The following is a 15,841-nucleotide window of genomic DNA, read 5'->3' as shown; positions in this document are numbered from 1 at the left end:
CTGCCACCCTCAGGCTGCTCTGTATGTGTCCCCTGCCACCCCCAGGCTGAACTGTATGTGTCCCCCTGCCACCCCCAGGCTGAATTGTATGTGTCCCCCTGCCACCCCCAGGCTGCACTGTTATGTGTCCGCCCTACTCCAAGGGTGCATTGTGTGTGCCCCCCCTTACCCTCCAGTCTGTGCTTTTCCTCCATCCCCCAGGCTGCACTATGTGTTTTTTTTTAGAAGTTGGTCACGTAAGAAACTGCTACACCCCAAAATTAAGATTGTGGTTAAATCTTCACACACAATGAATGACTTCTGCTTCCAGTTTTCAAGGATCGGTACCCTTGGATATAAAACACCAAAAAGGAAGATGCAATTGTACAAGGATCACATGCAAGGATGAATGAAATTCCTGTACATTTACATCTATTGTTCCTTGTTTAAAGCAGAACAGTATACACAAGTGAGTGGTTTTAACTGGCAAAGGATTTGCATTACTAATCATCCAGTTCTGGGATTTACACAGCTGTATCACACAACTGTCTGGCAGACTATTTTTTGTGTAGTTCAGTAACACTTCCAGGTTTCATCCCTTCCTCCACTGAATATTACTTTGCATTATTGGTCCCTGTTAGCACACGAGCACTGCAGCACAAATGACTCTGCTTGTGCTGTTCCTTCCCTTTCCAGTCCAGTTGTAGAGAGGACTGCAAAATGGATATACTTGCACTGCTTTTAAAAAGCAAAGCAAGAGTTAAAATCCATTTATGTGTTTAAATCTGCCTGAAGTTCAGCTTTAAAATTTACTTTGGTACCAGGATTGCCCCCACACCTATCACATCCGTCTATTTACAGAACAAGCAGCTCTTGGATCTGCAAGGTCATGGCAGGTAAGAAGATTTGGAAAGGCAATGGTTGGTTTTGGTTGTCTCTTGACTGTAGAATAATAACCCCCAATAAGAACCCAACTGCTTCCCTCTCATGCATTCAGAGATGCTGTCTGTGTTTGGCAACCGATATACGTTTGGCTAGAAAAATAACCGGCGTGTTGGTCCCTGTCGTTATGTACATAGCTGTAAAGAATGTTACAATAACAATAATAATAATAACAACAACAACTTTAAAAATTAAAATAAAAATAAGTTAGTGAATTTACACAGGGCAGTGAAGACACATGAAATGTCTGTGCAGCCAATCTCTCACCATAAATGATTCACCAAAAATCCATTTGTCAAGATGTGCTAGAGTTTTGTGAAGCTAAAGGTTCCAGTTCATAATGTTCATGTTCAATTTCTGCTTTTGCACCTCGAGAGTCCAATTGGTATTTGTTAACATGATTCATTTTATTCTGTCCTCTTTCTGAAGTGTTTGAAGATAAGGCTTGAGAAAAGGCTTTAAACTGTAATTTTTTTGGCAAAGGTATTTGGCCGCAGGTCCCCTGCGGGCCGAGACAACGGCACATGCATTGGAAGAAGAAGGTTGCAAAAGCCCAGCTAATGCACATAATTAACATCATGAAAGTGCCCAGTTGAGTGTAAGCTAGAACGGTGGAGGGCATCATCATGGCACCGGCAACAAAAGTAGTTACGGCAGCCATGGCTATAGCAGATCCCATGCGACTTAGAGAGAAGACCACTTTTCCTTCTCTGTCTGGATCTGGAGCAAGACGATAGGCAACGCCATAATGTACGGCAAAATCCACAGAGAGCCCCACAGCAACAGATATCGTAACAGACTCCAAAACATTAAGTTCCCATCCTAAAAGGACGAGAGAACCAACAGTGACAAAAATGGTGCCTGCTATGGAAATGATGGCATAGAAACTGATGATTATGTTCCATGTGGTGAGAAGCATGACACTGAAAGCTACAGCAACAGATAATCCCATAGCAATTAACGTCCCATCAGAAAGACTGTCTTGCAAGTCATAAAACTCTAGGTTGCTGACGAACCAGCCCTTACTGAGACCAACCGGAGCGGTTTTTAGTTCCTCCGAGATCCAAGCATCCACCTCCTTGTAGAAATGGTGCATCTTCTCGTAGGCAAAAGTGAAAAGGAAAGTACTTTTGAATTCCAAGACAACAGCCCTGATTGTATCATTGATGTCAAACCTCGGCCCCGGAGTTTTGCTGTCTAAGTGGTACCCGGTGCTTCTTTCGAGCTCCATAATGGCACGCTTAATGCAAAGCTCAAAGACTTCCTGTTTATATGGAAAACCGGACTGGCTACAGCAGGGATAAAGAGCAGGTTCATCGCAATCCTGGTTTTCCATCCACTGTTTAAAAGTCTCTATGAAGCAGCTGGTAAAGTCCTGTTCATCGGTTTGGTAGTAGAAGGTTTGGTTTTTCAACTTTTGGCAAAAGTTCAAGAGCCATTTTTGTGAGGAAGGGCTGGCGATATTAAAGCTACTATCTAGTTTGAGCTTGCCCTTGCTTTTTGGATTGAGGGGATCTCCATTGTCTTCTGCTGATATCCCCCAAACGATTGTGATGGGCATGTGGAGCTCTTCTCCGTGGCGAACTCTCTCGAACATGAACATCTTTTTGTACTCTGCATCGTAACGTTCAAAGGGATGAGAAGATCGGAACACCTGGAATTCCGAGAGTTCTAATGACGGCAGTTTCATCTTTGGATTAACACACACGATATAGGCACCGCCGACGGTCAACATAAGGAAACAGAAGACCCAAATAAATCTGAACTTGATAACAATACACGGCAACACTTTTTCAAAGAATATCCTCGATGCTTCTGAAATTGCAAAGAGTAGCTTCTTTAATTTCTGGCACATTACACTCAAACAGCTTTTCTTGTTGTTGTAAGGCCGCTGTGGAGAACCACTGAAGCAAGTGAAGAGGTTTAGTAGATAGCGTTCATGAAGGACTACTACGGCGGGCAACCATGTGACCATGAGAAGATAGTTCACCAATATGGCAGTGCCTGCGTAGACCCCAAAACATCGGATGGCAGTAATATTACTGACATAGTTAGCGTAGAAGGCAGCAGCGGTGGTGAAGCTGGTGACAAACATTGAAAGAGCAGCATGTTGTAGCGTGATGCTAACCGTCTCTGAGGTCTCTGCATGGGGTTTGTCGAACTTTGTGTAATTCCAGACGTCGCACAAGACAAAAGCGTCATCTGCTCCAATTCCAACCAGTATGATCAGTGCAGTGAGGTTCATGAAGGGGAAGAACTCAAAGTTAAATACTACACGATATAGGAAATATGATACAATCAGCGAGCTTATAATGGCAAACATAGTCATCAAGGTAATGAACATTGATCTTGTGTACACACACATGACCAAAAGAACGATGACAATGGCAATGGCCGGATACACAGTATCCATTAGGAGATAGTCTTCAAACAGGCTATGCTTGATACCAAACTCGATTCCGGTGATGGTGGTAACGCCATCAGAACAATTCCAGTTCTCAAAATTGTCCAGATAAATGTTCATCATGGAGTCGCCTTTCTCTGTTGGCGAAAAAAGCATGCTATGACGTAAAACTGGAGAGCCGACATCCACATTCTTTGGGTTGAAGAAATCCTTATCTACCAAGTAGTGGAGGATTTGGTAAACGGCATTGTACTTGGTACATCTGCGAGGCACATTTGTACACTTCAGCTGGTCTTTCCTTTTAGCCACCATATCCCAACAATCTGGTCCCAAGGTCCCATTGTGATAAAACTTGGCACAGGTACGGATAAGCTTCAGTGTGTGTGAGACATCACGCTCTACAATCTTCTGGCATGAAGACCTGTTGTTAAGGATGGCAATGTAATTTCCTAAAGTCCAGCTGGGGCAACATGAATCTGCGGTGGTTCTCTGGCAGAGGTCTGCAAACTGAGGGTGGGAACGAATCTGTAAAACAGAAATAAGTGTAAGTGTAACCAGAGGCTTTCAAAAACTATTTACAGAAAAATCAAAAAGCAAACATATTAATGTTAATATAAACGTATAGTAAGGACCTGAAATTGAATCTTCAGGTAAGGTTGGAACTTTTGCAAATTATTGATATGTTCCCATCAGGAAGTGTCACTCTCTTTGCCCTCTCATTATTTCAGGACAGAAAGTGATGGGAAATTCAGAAGTTTTAGCTGTCACTAAATCATCTGACATTTGTTTATCGTCTAAAAGGGAATTTTTGCTCACTTTGCAAAGGTTTCTCACTGCCTTTTGTTTTTCAAAGACAGGAAGTAAAGGTAAATGTCCATAATGGGGCACAGACATAGGAAAGAAATCTTGGCAGGGGATTTAACGACGCATAACTTAAAAAAAAAAAAAAAAAAAAAAAAAAAAGTTTTGATCCATAATTTTTTATAAAATTTTCATGTATTGTTAAATTATATTTGAAAAAAAACTCAGTAAAAACTTGTATACTGTAAAAAAATGTATATTGGCTTTGGATATATTTTAACCCTTTTATCTGACCCTTAACACTGTCAAACCCAAACAATAATTATCACTTGGATTAACAGTTGTATACTTTGGTTCTGATTCATATAGAAGGCTAAAAGATATTATTTTTCAGCACAAGCCTAAATGCATACAAAAGATTCTATGTGGCTGAGATTATGACAGCACTCATTAAAGAGAATCATTCTAACCATTCAGGTTACGGCGACAGGTTCTCTTGTAAGAAAAACCAATACCCTCACCTTTATTTCCCTGCTGTTACATTCTTCCATAACGTCAAGAAGTCCAAACCTTGTATAAACTCTATATTTGCTACTAGAAACATTTGGGAAAATGTTCATGTGTTGCACAGAAGTAATGAATAGGATTTGATTTTTTTATATATAATATATGTTCACATCACCAATCACATTTCCTGGCACAATATGTATCATTCCCAAATCTATATTATATCTATCTATCTATCTATATATATATATATATATATATATATAAAAATAGATATATGCACACACACACAAAATTGGCACAAAGCCCTTGAACAAGTGAAAGTGACCTAAAGCCCACAAGCGGTGGCAACGTTGCAAAAGGTGGATCAGCCTGGATTGCCATAAAGCCTAATGTTTTTTTGATGTGGGATGACTACAACTATTTAAAAGCTAATTTTAATAAATGTTACACAAGGTCAGGCTATGTACACTGGGTTTTCAATTAAATATAGAAAGTAGTTACGGATAAACACATATAGAACTGTTGTTTAACGTAATCCATTTATAGCCTGGAAGTTGTTAGAGGTAAATAAGAAGAAATGCTAATCTCTATGATCTTTTCTTTCCACAATACATTCTGAATGCAACCCAATATATCTCCTGCCGGCAGCACTGAGAGGATTGAAATGCCGGGGCTAAAGTTTTGCTTACCCAAATCATTAAGTCTTCCATAAACAGATTACAGCTCCATATTTATGGCTTTAATGAGGCTGTTTTTACTGCTCGGCGTGAACCGTAACCAAAAGGGCTCCAACAGTTTGTATTTCATGTTTAATTGTCCTAGTGCCCTACAGTGATTAAACCGCAGGACAAGAAAGCTCCTGCCATATGAAATTCATTAGTTGGCCGGCCACAATTACCCTGCATGTAAAAGTAGAGGGAGTATTTCCTCACGCTGACATCAAACCCCTGCAAAGTGTAATATCCATGGAACATGGGCAGGAAGTCCTGAACTGTCACGTCTAAGAATGTAATATTAATGAGGAGGGAAAAAGAAAGGACTGCAAGCCTTTAAATTAATATCATGAACAAATAAAAAAAAAAATGATTCCTTCTCCAGCAACATGCAAATAATTAACATTTTTGTTGGGATCCCCATTTGAGTGGTGTGGCATTGCTGCAGGAGAAGGCACAAACGTGAACAAGATCTTAGACGAAACATCTCAAAAATTCGCCAATATCTGTCCCCAGAGACCACCAAAGCTCCTTGTACACACTCTTACCATCTCTAGTCTGGACTACTGTAACATCCTCCTCTCTGGTATTCCACTAACCCGACTCTCTCCTCTACAATCTATTATAAATGCTGCAGCCAGACTCATCCATTCTTCCCTCCTACCTACCCGAAACACAGCCTTCCCACCTACCTACTCATCTACCTACCTGATATACAGGCTTTCCACCTACCTACTTGATACACTGCTTTCCCACCACTCCTCTTCTTCTGCCTTTCTTTCCAGTTCTCTTCATTGGCTTCCATTTCATCTTAGAATCAAATCCAAGCTCCTGTGCTTTGCGTTCAAATCCCTACACAGTTTTTGTCCCACTTACCTTTCTGACCGGATAGAAAAATACCCCCCTAGCCGCTCTCTCTTCTCCTCCAATGACCTACTAATGACTTCCTCACTCATTCCCTCATTACACGCACGGCTCCAAGACTTTTCTAGAGCTGCCCCGACTCTCTGGAATGGTCTTCCTTGTCCTATTCAGCTTGCTCCTAATTTCTGCTCATTTAACAGAGCCCTCAAAACCCAACACTTCAATCTCACCTACCCGTCTTTCTCTGTCTCTTAAGCCCTCACTACTTCCCACCATTCCATATCCCCCTCCTATTGTGTGATACTTCCCCCACCCTCCTAGATTGTAAGCTCTTCAGGGCTGGATCCTCTCCTTGTCCTGTGTCACCGTCTGTCATTTGCAAACAATTTATTGTACATCGCTGCATAATATGTTGGTGCTATATAAATACTGTTTATGATTAATAATATTAGATTGTCTGGAAGCCAAAGAGAGAAATCTCAGAAACAGCAAAAAGTATAAAAAAAAAAAAAAAGGGAAAAAGTATTTCAATAAGCAACCAACATTTTTGCAAACAAGCAAGGCCTAAATATTTCTCAATGCCCAATCCTAAAATCCAATCTCTGCTAAATCATAGCCTTTGCCTCACAATCACTACGGAATGTCGCAGAGCACTGTGAATTTCTAATCCTAACCTACATACAAACGCTAGATCATTGTCAACGGAAACAAACAATCCAGAATCTATTTGTAGCTGTAAGTAACACGGAGGCTTTGGTGACACATGTCTGAGTAAGCCACTGGGTTTATGCCCTGGAGACACAATGCAGGATATACAAAGAAGATTCCTTACAATTCAAAATGACTCCTATGACCCAGCAAACCTATCGCATGTTTAAACACCACACATCCCTGAGATGCCCATAACAGAGTTGTTTGCAGAGGGTGATCCCCCGGTATTGTCAAGTTTGTTCACAAGTGTCGTTATTGAAGGAATGTTAAGAATGTCAGAAATTTTTTGTGCTGATGCACTTACCCTGTTTCGGTCAATATTGCACATGGATTTGATTGCTTGCAAATTCCACAAACTTTCCCCGTTTACGGAGGTGAAGACCACTCGGGAGTACTGCTCATCTGTAGGCAAAAAATATGGAATATTACAAAATAAAAAAAGCTAAAGTTAGAGGTATGTCATACAATAGTTCAACAGTCTTACCAAAATGCAGTAAATGAGTTTTATGAATGCACAAAACTGACTTCAATGTCCTGCAGTGCCATTCATTTTAAAAGGCACCAAAAGGCAACTTGGCAGCCTTGCATAAAATGTTGGCACTATATAACAAAAATAGGTTACCCAGTGGGCAGCAGAGGTCTCAACATATGCAGTGCCAAGTCTACAGTCACACCACTAGTATTTAAAAAAAAATCCCCAATTTTGAAAATCTATTACAGCAGGTAGTCATGCTACCACCTTTCCAGATTAAAGTAAGGTGACCTGACCTTTGTAGGTGAAAAAAGGGGCAATCTGGTGGGGCCAAGCCTCTAATCTGAGGAGCCTTACAGACCTTGTGCAATAATTATCGTTTGAAAAGGGACGATCAACGATTATTCCCGATTATGTTGAACGATTGTATTGTGCACGACTCTTTGTACATGCTGTAATGATAGGATCGTTCAAATATAATCCACCAATAATGTACACACTAGATATGATTGATGCAGGAAGTGACATGTACAGGAGAAAGTGTATAACAGAACAATCCACGATCACTGAACGACCGTACACACAATAGAATACGAACGATCGTCGCCCAGTCAGAACCGCCATGGATCGTTCATTTCCAACGACAATTATTGCATGTCTGTGCTCAGCCTTACACTTGCAGGGACAATGCAAACCAATGCACACAAAATGATTTCAACAGCAGTAAAATAAACCTGTTTTACCCATCAAGGTTGAGTAAACACATTCTCTTTATTGCCCCCCCCATGCTAATAGATGTCGGAAAAGTCTACACTAGTCAGAGCTTAAGAGGGCTGTGGACTCTCTGCATAATTCCATGATTTAGCGAAGGGCCAATTGCCAAGATACAGTAGAAGGATAAGTCACATGCTGTGCAGGACAGGAAAGAGAAGGCAATCACCTATGTGTCACAGAAAGGGGGATCATAGATAATTTTTTGCCCAGCATGGGCACTGGTTTGCATTTTTCTGGGGAGTAATCGTATAATTTATACATACTTTTATCAGCATAACTTTTCAACCTTTTTTTTGTGCAGTACACAAAACTGCTGCCCAATGAAAATTTTCCCAGTCCAACACCGATAATGAAGAAAGCCAATGAAAAAACGGTTTTGGTGGAGCTTCCATGATCATTTCTAGCAGAAAAGAGAAGGATGAAATATACTCACTTGGCACAGCACAGAAGAAACTGTCTTTGTGGAAGTCCCAGTCTGCTTGTCTTTTCTCCCTTTCATAGATATCATCTGACCATCTTTCACCGGGGTGGCTGTGATAACACAATCCCATAATTACATTACATGTCATAGACACCTGATAGCTTCAATCATCAAGTCATTTTTGTGTCTTCTATTGAAGATAAACGAAAATGGACTAATAGAGAAAAGGAGAGTTCAAAGTGGATCAGATATCGGGCGGCTGGACACAGCTCAGAGATGGGCAGAAGAACTGACAATTTTTTTAAGACAAGAAGAATGATGGTGGTAATAGTGCAGGAAGCCAACAAGATTCAAGTTTAAAACAGTCACTTCAGCAAAGGATGAATTACAGTTGGTTGTAAGACGCCAGCACCTAGCCTTATTGTCATTACATGATGTACAAGCAAGCAATATATTATATATATATATATATATATATATATATATATATATATAGCAATATGACAAAAATTAATAGTAAATATTAAAGTTGAACTTGAAAGTGGTGGCTTGAAACATATTAAAAATGGTCACCAGTATAGCCAGTTTTTACTTTCTTGATCATTAATGATAATTTACTCTCAGCAGACACTGGACAAATGGGACAATAGCCTCTCAATAGACTAAGCTACACAAAGAGAATGTGGAAGCATTCCATCTTACACAACTGAAAGATTCTCCAATTGTTTGCTGCATGCTACCTGAATAGCACCATAGGGAGCCATTTCTCTCATCTGCTCAGCAGTTAATGATGTCCACTGCTTATTAAAAGCTATTATAGTAGCATGATTACCCTAGCTTTAATCTTTTGTATAGTGCAAGACTTAAAATTAAAGGTTAGCATCATCTAATCTTGTAGGGGACTTCAGCTTAGCAGGAGAGACCTGATTTCCAAATAACTTGGCCAGACTTCTGAATATTAGGTGTGCCCCGAGCCATCAAGAAGATGGCACATCCATAAAGAATGCCCAAACCACCAAAATGGCAACCCTCAGCTTGAAGGAGCAGCATCCCTGCTCAAAGCCGCTACTGGACCACTTAACTGGGAATCAAGTACCAAAATCTTGCAAGACAAACATTATTCTTTTGGGCCTATCTCCAGGACCACAGCTGATCAGCACAATGCTAGCCTTGTCTGAAGACTCAAACATATGTATGCAATTGTACAAAACAGCTGTTTAATAGGAAATGGGCAGACATTCCCGGGGCTAACAAAGTAACACTTGTATAAGACACACTGCACACTTCTACTGGAATAATGATAATGAAACTGCTGATCAGCTGATTTGGTGGTCACAGGGAGCACCCTCAACTAAAGAACACCACCTACATACCCAAACTTAAAAGAGGGTGCCAAAAAGGTTCTCCAAGAACAATCTCCCTTCTTGTGATTGGTGGCCACCTACACAAAGGTATTTCAACAGCTGTAAACCTAATAAAATGATGATAAAAGCACAAGAAAACATAAAACGACTTAACTATTTTTTGGCTTGTTCGTCTGCATATTTAAAAGGATAGTTGGCCAGCGTTGCCTTGTATCCTGTGTTCTCCACCATGTTGTTCCACGTTACCAATCTCTGGCCGATGGCAGTTCCTCTGGGCTCGAAGCCCTGTAAAAAGAAAATTAAGGAATGTCATGAATTGCTATGGTCTGATGGGGGGAGGGGGGGTCACTACAACAAAACTTTGCAAACAAGCCAATTCTCAGCCCCCCACTACAAAGAGAGGTCAGAGCAAAGGGGTCAGAGGTCACCCGCTCATAGCAGGTGGATGACAACTGACAGCTTCAGAATGGGAAGCTCCGCTCGCTTTATTACATGCCCCCTGGTTAGGGATGACAGTTGCCCATCATCTCACACTCTTATTAAAATTCTCCTGATGGCCTTTACTACTTAAACAAAATTTGGCCATAATGCTCAAGTTACTACAAGCTCTGCAGGAAAAAAAAAATTCTTGTGGTTTTTTTTTTTTTTTTTTGCAACGTTATGAGCTGCTTCAGTTGGAAGTTTGGAATAGCCATTATGTCTAATTAACAAGGAGATTGCATGGTAGGCTGACCACACTGCTGCTAATGGTGAGGTAGAAGCTAAGTGCTCAAGAAGGGCTGTTACTGGCAAGAACTCAGGAACGACAACCCCAAATCCCACTGTGAGAAGCAACTTTTATTACTGCCTGTGACATCACCAAGGTAGTAAAATTCTTGCAGGGAACTTAGTTCCTAATATTGTAGACACGCCCTCCAAAACTACATCTCCCAAGAGCTATTTCCTTACATATAATGTGTGTGCTAGCCCTTGGGAGTCAGGATTGCAGCAGTGTATTGATCAGAAACAAATCAATGTGTGCAGGTAAAGTGAGACAATGATGGGCGTGGGGAAAGTTGGGGGGGGGGGTATTTAGGGATAAAACAGCAAAAGGAAGAGTTATCCATGCAAAACTGAAGGGACCCCATAGATTTCTGGCACATTTAGTGCACAAGACATGGGGGAAATGGTACATTTTTTTGTCCAGACATTTTTTTTTTTTGTCACAGATCACAAAAACATGCACTTACCAAAAGTGGATCTGAAAAGTCTGGCAGATCGGGCACCAGGATACCAATCAGGGCACAGACGACGATAAGCACAGTGCACATCCCTAGGACCACCACAGGCCAGTCGGCTATTAACGCAGAATAGCTAGGACAAAAATACAAACGTCAATGTCAGGAGAAAAACTTTACCTCCAGTTACTTAAAACTTGTGAGTCACCAATATCTTAATATTATCTAATATATTTTATATATCAACGTTTTAATTTCTGCAAGTTTGCTATTTTATGTTTGTGAATTTGAATGTTATACTTCACCCCTCTTCCTTCAACATGCAATCAGATCAGTCCCTAGGCATTCCAGGCCTCTTCATGACCTCTAGTAAGCTTCGCTTTTACACTTAACGGGTTCCTCTAAAACAGCCTTTCCCAACTTTTTAACCCCAGAGGAGCCTTTAAAATAACTTATGTGTTGGGGAATTCCTACTATAATCAATGAGAAAAATGTTATTGCATTGGTTGCCTGTGGGAAAAAGTCTGCTAACACATTAGAGATAAAAATGCCAACTTTAAAAACAGCTAAAAAGGACCTTGGTTTCATACAGCTGGCTCTACCAAATTGGTGTTGGCTCTGGAACTATGCAGGTACCATCTTGGCAAGCCAAGAATCCCCTGGCAACTTCTGGAGCAACCCTAGGGATTCACGGAGGCCCAGTTTGGAATGGCTGCTCTAAAGAGTCAAAAGCCTAAAGATCTTTTGTAACATGCCAGCCTAACATTAGGTACTTGCACTCCTCAGTGAGTTGACACCGCCTGTGGATCTTGTAGAGTCAGCAGGTTCAACAGAACATTAACTTGGTATTAAAGCTTTAAAGTAAAGATAACAGAGACTGCTGATCCAGGGAACATCCGATTGCCTCATGGAATCAGGGAAAATTTTTTTTACCGTTGGAGCAAACTGTACCAGGGTTTTTTTAGCCTTCCTCTGGATCAAGTATGTCCATAGGGTTTTATCTGGGATATGTTTATTTCCTTAGTGGTTGAACTTGATGGACTTATGTCTTTTTTTCAACCTGACTTACTATATAACCTTAAGGGTCCTTTCAGATCCATGGTGTCAAAACTGAGCGCTCCCAGTGCACAGCAAACTGATGTAGCCCTTAGTGTTCGAGGGAAACTGCACCACAGGCAACAAGAATTGCAACCCTGGAGCCAAAAGATACAAGGTCCCACTTAAAAGGGAGCCGTTAAAACAGCAGGTCCGAAATGGTCCTTATTGCAAGAATAAGTCCCATCCTGCTATACAGACTAGAATAAGAACTTGCAGGCCGATCTAACTCTAAAGTCAAGAACAATTTATGAGATTGTGGTTATAAGTATATATAAGAATAAACTATGGTCAGGGTAATTCATTGCAACAGAATAAATTGAACCATGCAGGAGCCCCTTGCACCTGCTCCTCCTTACTGGGGCTGACGTTCTATTAGTTTAATATAATTCCTCTTGGAATGATCCCATTGGAGCTGTGCCCAGAAGGTCCAGGTGGAAGAAGGAGGACCCGGAATGAGCTGGAAGGATTACATGGCCTAGAAACACCTTGGGATCCCCAAGGACATATTCAAGTCTGTATCCAGACAAAACAGAAGTCTGGGATCCCCTATAAAACCTGCTCCCCCGTGGCTTAGTAGGAACGGAACAGAAGATGATATTCTTTTGGCACTCCTCAAATTCAGCAGAACCTGCTTCCTGTAGGAAACATTCCACAACTTTCAGTTTGGTAGAACAGCGAGAGATTGGTAACCATGGAAGAACTCTGTGTCACTTGTAATAGCCAAGCAATATTTTTGACTGGAAAAAGACAAAAAAACCAGATGGGTTGCCAAAAGCAACACAGAGAGAAGTGTTTTTTGGAGCATCATTGAATGAAGTTCAATGTGCAGCGTGAGTTAACACAAAAGGAGTTTTAGGTGAGGGACTGATTATTTTTCCAAACTATGTGACCTTTATGAAGATATCGGTCAAATGCTAAACTTATTTCTTGCTGAGATTTGGCAGCCAGAATTCAGCAGCGGCATCATCCAGTCATCCCTTCGCAGACAAATGTTCTGAATGCCAAAGAGCTTACTTCAAGTAACCCTGACCTGGCTGAGAAAATTTCCAAGGTAATGCAAGTCTGTGGTTAATGCAAATACTTATGTGAGTCTATAAACGTATTCCCATGTGTTTCCCTAGATTCTAAGTCCAGACTGTACTTGGGGCCCTTACTGGCCCAAGTGAAGATCAATATGTATCTTTAAGCACAGCAGTTTTTTCCAACTTGACGGACTTATATATATAAAAAATAATAGCTACAGAGTCTACAAGGATGTTTCTTTGCAATGTATTGGAAGAATAATACACACACAGCCTGGGGTTCTAATCCACCAGGCCCTACATCACTACAGGGCACAGCAGAAAATGGTGATCCAGGTACAAACTGTTGTATAAACCACATGAGATATTGCCAAATAGTTATTGGCTCTTACCTTTTTGGTAACTGGAATGGCTTTGCAGCTCTGCAAAAAGAATAAACAATAAATAGGTAAACAAAGCAAAACAATCTATTAAAAGAAGAGAAAACATTGTTCAGTGACTTAGCAGCATCCTATGCATCTCATCAGTGCCCCAATGATGGCATGTATCCTCCATAGTACACCATTAAAGCAGTATTAAGCACTTGTGCCCTTGGTACTATAAATTAGTGAAGGTTCATTTTATTCTTTGTTCAAATCCATATAGCCCCATGGCTGCTTAAAACTTTCCAAACGTCCCCTTGGATGGAACTCACTGCACCCAGCAATAAGGTGATCTACTGCGGTTATGTTCCTGCTGTCAAATTACAGCACTGGCAGGGCTGCTGCACAGAACTACTGCCAATCATTGCTCATGTGGGGGGAGCTGGGGATTGGGTTCCAAAGAAGGTAATTGACCAGATGGAATAGGGACACACATTTTGAACAGAGATTGTACAATCAAAGTTTATAGCCACAATACCCCTTTAAAGGATTAAGATGTAAGCTCTTGGGACAGGGTCCTCTCCTCCTCCTGTGTCACTGTCTGTATCTGTCTGTCATTTGCAACCCTTATTTAATGTACAGTGCTGCATAATATGTTGGCGCTATATAAATACGCTGTGTAATATGTTGGCGCTATATAAATACTGTATAATAATAAATATATGATGGGGACCACTTGTAACCCTTATACATCCTGTCCTAGTGCTTGTAGGTAAAAGGGACAGGATGTAAAATGATATCTCTCCAATAGAACTAGAATAAAAACATCTTTTTATTATATTATAAAAGATTATAAGAACTTCTAGGTTTTTTTATTTGGCTTTTGTTAAACTCCAAACACCAAAACTTTAATTTCAATGAATTCCTTAATTGCCAAAAAGGATATACATCCTCTTTGTGTGCACCATATGCCTTTGGAAACTCAGATATTACCATATAAATTTGCAATGATATCACATGTGCAGAACTTTGGGAGCTCCTCCCATTACCATCTCCCCACAAGGGGGTGGATACAAGACCAATCACCCTGCACAAGGAGAGAAAGCAGCAGTGACCAGTCTATTACAGGAAAATAGAAGTTTCATACTGCACGGAGCTGAAGGAAATACACAAAGCTCACCAAGTAAAATGACATGTCTTTTTTAACAATATGCTTATCCTGGAGCTTAGCTTTAAAGGGATAATTAAATACAAGTCCTCGAAAAACAGGATTATTTTTGCAAACAATGGATGAGTTTCCTAGAAAAGTGTCCACGTGACACACAAATTGTAATCCAAACAACACATGGAAGATTCAGAAAAAGCCATATTTTATTTTCCCCCGGATTTACCTGGAAAATTCCCATCATGCCTCATCCCTAATCTATATGGGCAGCACATCAGAAAACTTTGCTTGGGCTTCTCGTTACACAGGTAATAAAACACAGCACATATGAGAATCATAAGAGAACAAACCCTGCCGAGATCCCTTTGAAGATGTAGAGGGAATGTGCCGACAGATGTTAAACAGCTTTAGGTGGAGGCTGAAGATCCAGTTTCGGTTAATCGTTTTTGTTCCATGAACTTAAAATACTTTGCTGCTACTTTTCCACAAACCATCTCATAAGTTTAGAAGCAATAAAGAAGCCGATACATTGTTGAAAAATGGGGACACTATATGAAAATTTGGAAGACGGGAAAGCTGCAGTAGCCGAATCAGGAAGATTCTTTAAGCCTGCTAATAACTATTGGACCGTCCAATTGGATACCAATTAAATGGTTTGTTAAATTGGACCTCCAGCCTTGCCTCTTTCATCATTAAACTGGCCCTCTAGTCTTCCCTCTTCTTTAAACTGGCCCTCCAGCCTTCCCCCTTCAATAAACCGGCCCGCCAGCCTTCCCTCTTCTTTAGACCGGCCCTGCAGCCTTCCCTCTTCTTTAGACCGGCCCTGCAGCCTTCCCTCTTCTTTAGACCGGCCCTGCAGCCTTCCCTCTTCTTTAGACCGGCCCTCCAGCCTTCCCTCTTCTTTAAACTGGCCCTCCAGCCTTCCCTCTTCAATAAACCGGCCCTCCAGCCTTCCCTCTTCAATAAACCGGCCCTCCAGCCTTCCCTCTTCAATAAACCGGCCCTCCAGCCTTCCCTCTTCA

The 15,841-nt window shown here is 41.0% G+C and overlaps 1 protein-coding gene across 2 annotated transcripts in view; it reads right to left on the bottom strand.

The window, feature by feature from the left end:
• Positions 1–99: 99 nt before the first annotated feature.
• Positions 100–15,841, bottom strand: part of DISP1 (dispatched RND transporter family member 1) — a 40,318-nt gene continuing 24,576 nt past the window's right edge. For both annotated transcript variants that reach the window (XM_072409924.1, XM_072409925.1), the window contains 6 exons: positions 13,685–13,714; positions 11,185–11,308; positions 10,110–10,240; positions 8,604–8,701; positions 7,229–7,326; positions 100–3,850 (listed from right to left, as the gene is read on the bottom strand). In XM_072409924.1, coding sequence (XP_072266025.1) covers positions 1,217–3,850; positions 7,229–7,326; positions 8,604–8,701; positions 10,110–10,240; positions 11,185–11,308; positions 13,685–13,714 — 3,115 coding nt within the window. In that variant the 3' untranslated portion in view covers positions 100–1,216. The remainder of the gene's footprint in view (positions 3,851–7,228; positions 7,327–8,603; positions 8,702–10,109; positions 10,241–11,184; positions 11,309–13,684; positions 13,715–15,841) is intronic.

Source organism: Pyxicephalus adspersus, chromosome 4, assembly GCF_032062135.1.
Source record: "Pyxicephalus adspersus chromosome 4, UCB_Pads_2.0, whole genome shotgun sequence".
Lineage (NCBI taxonomy): Eukaryota > Metazoa > Chordata > Amphibia > Anura > Pyxicephalidae > Pyxicephalus > Pyxicephalus adspersus.
This window is presented reverse-complemented; position numbering and strand designations above follow the sequence as displayed.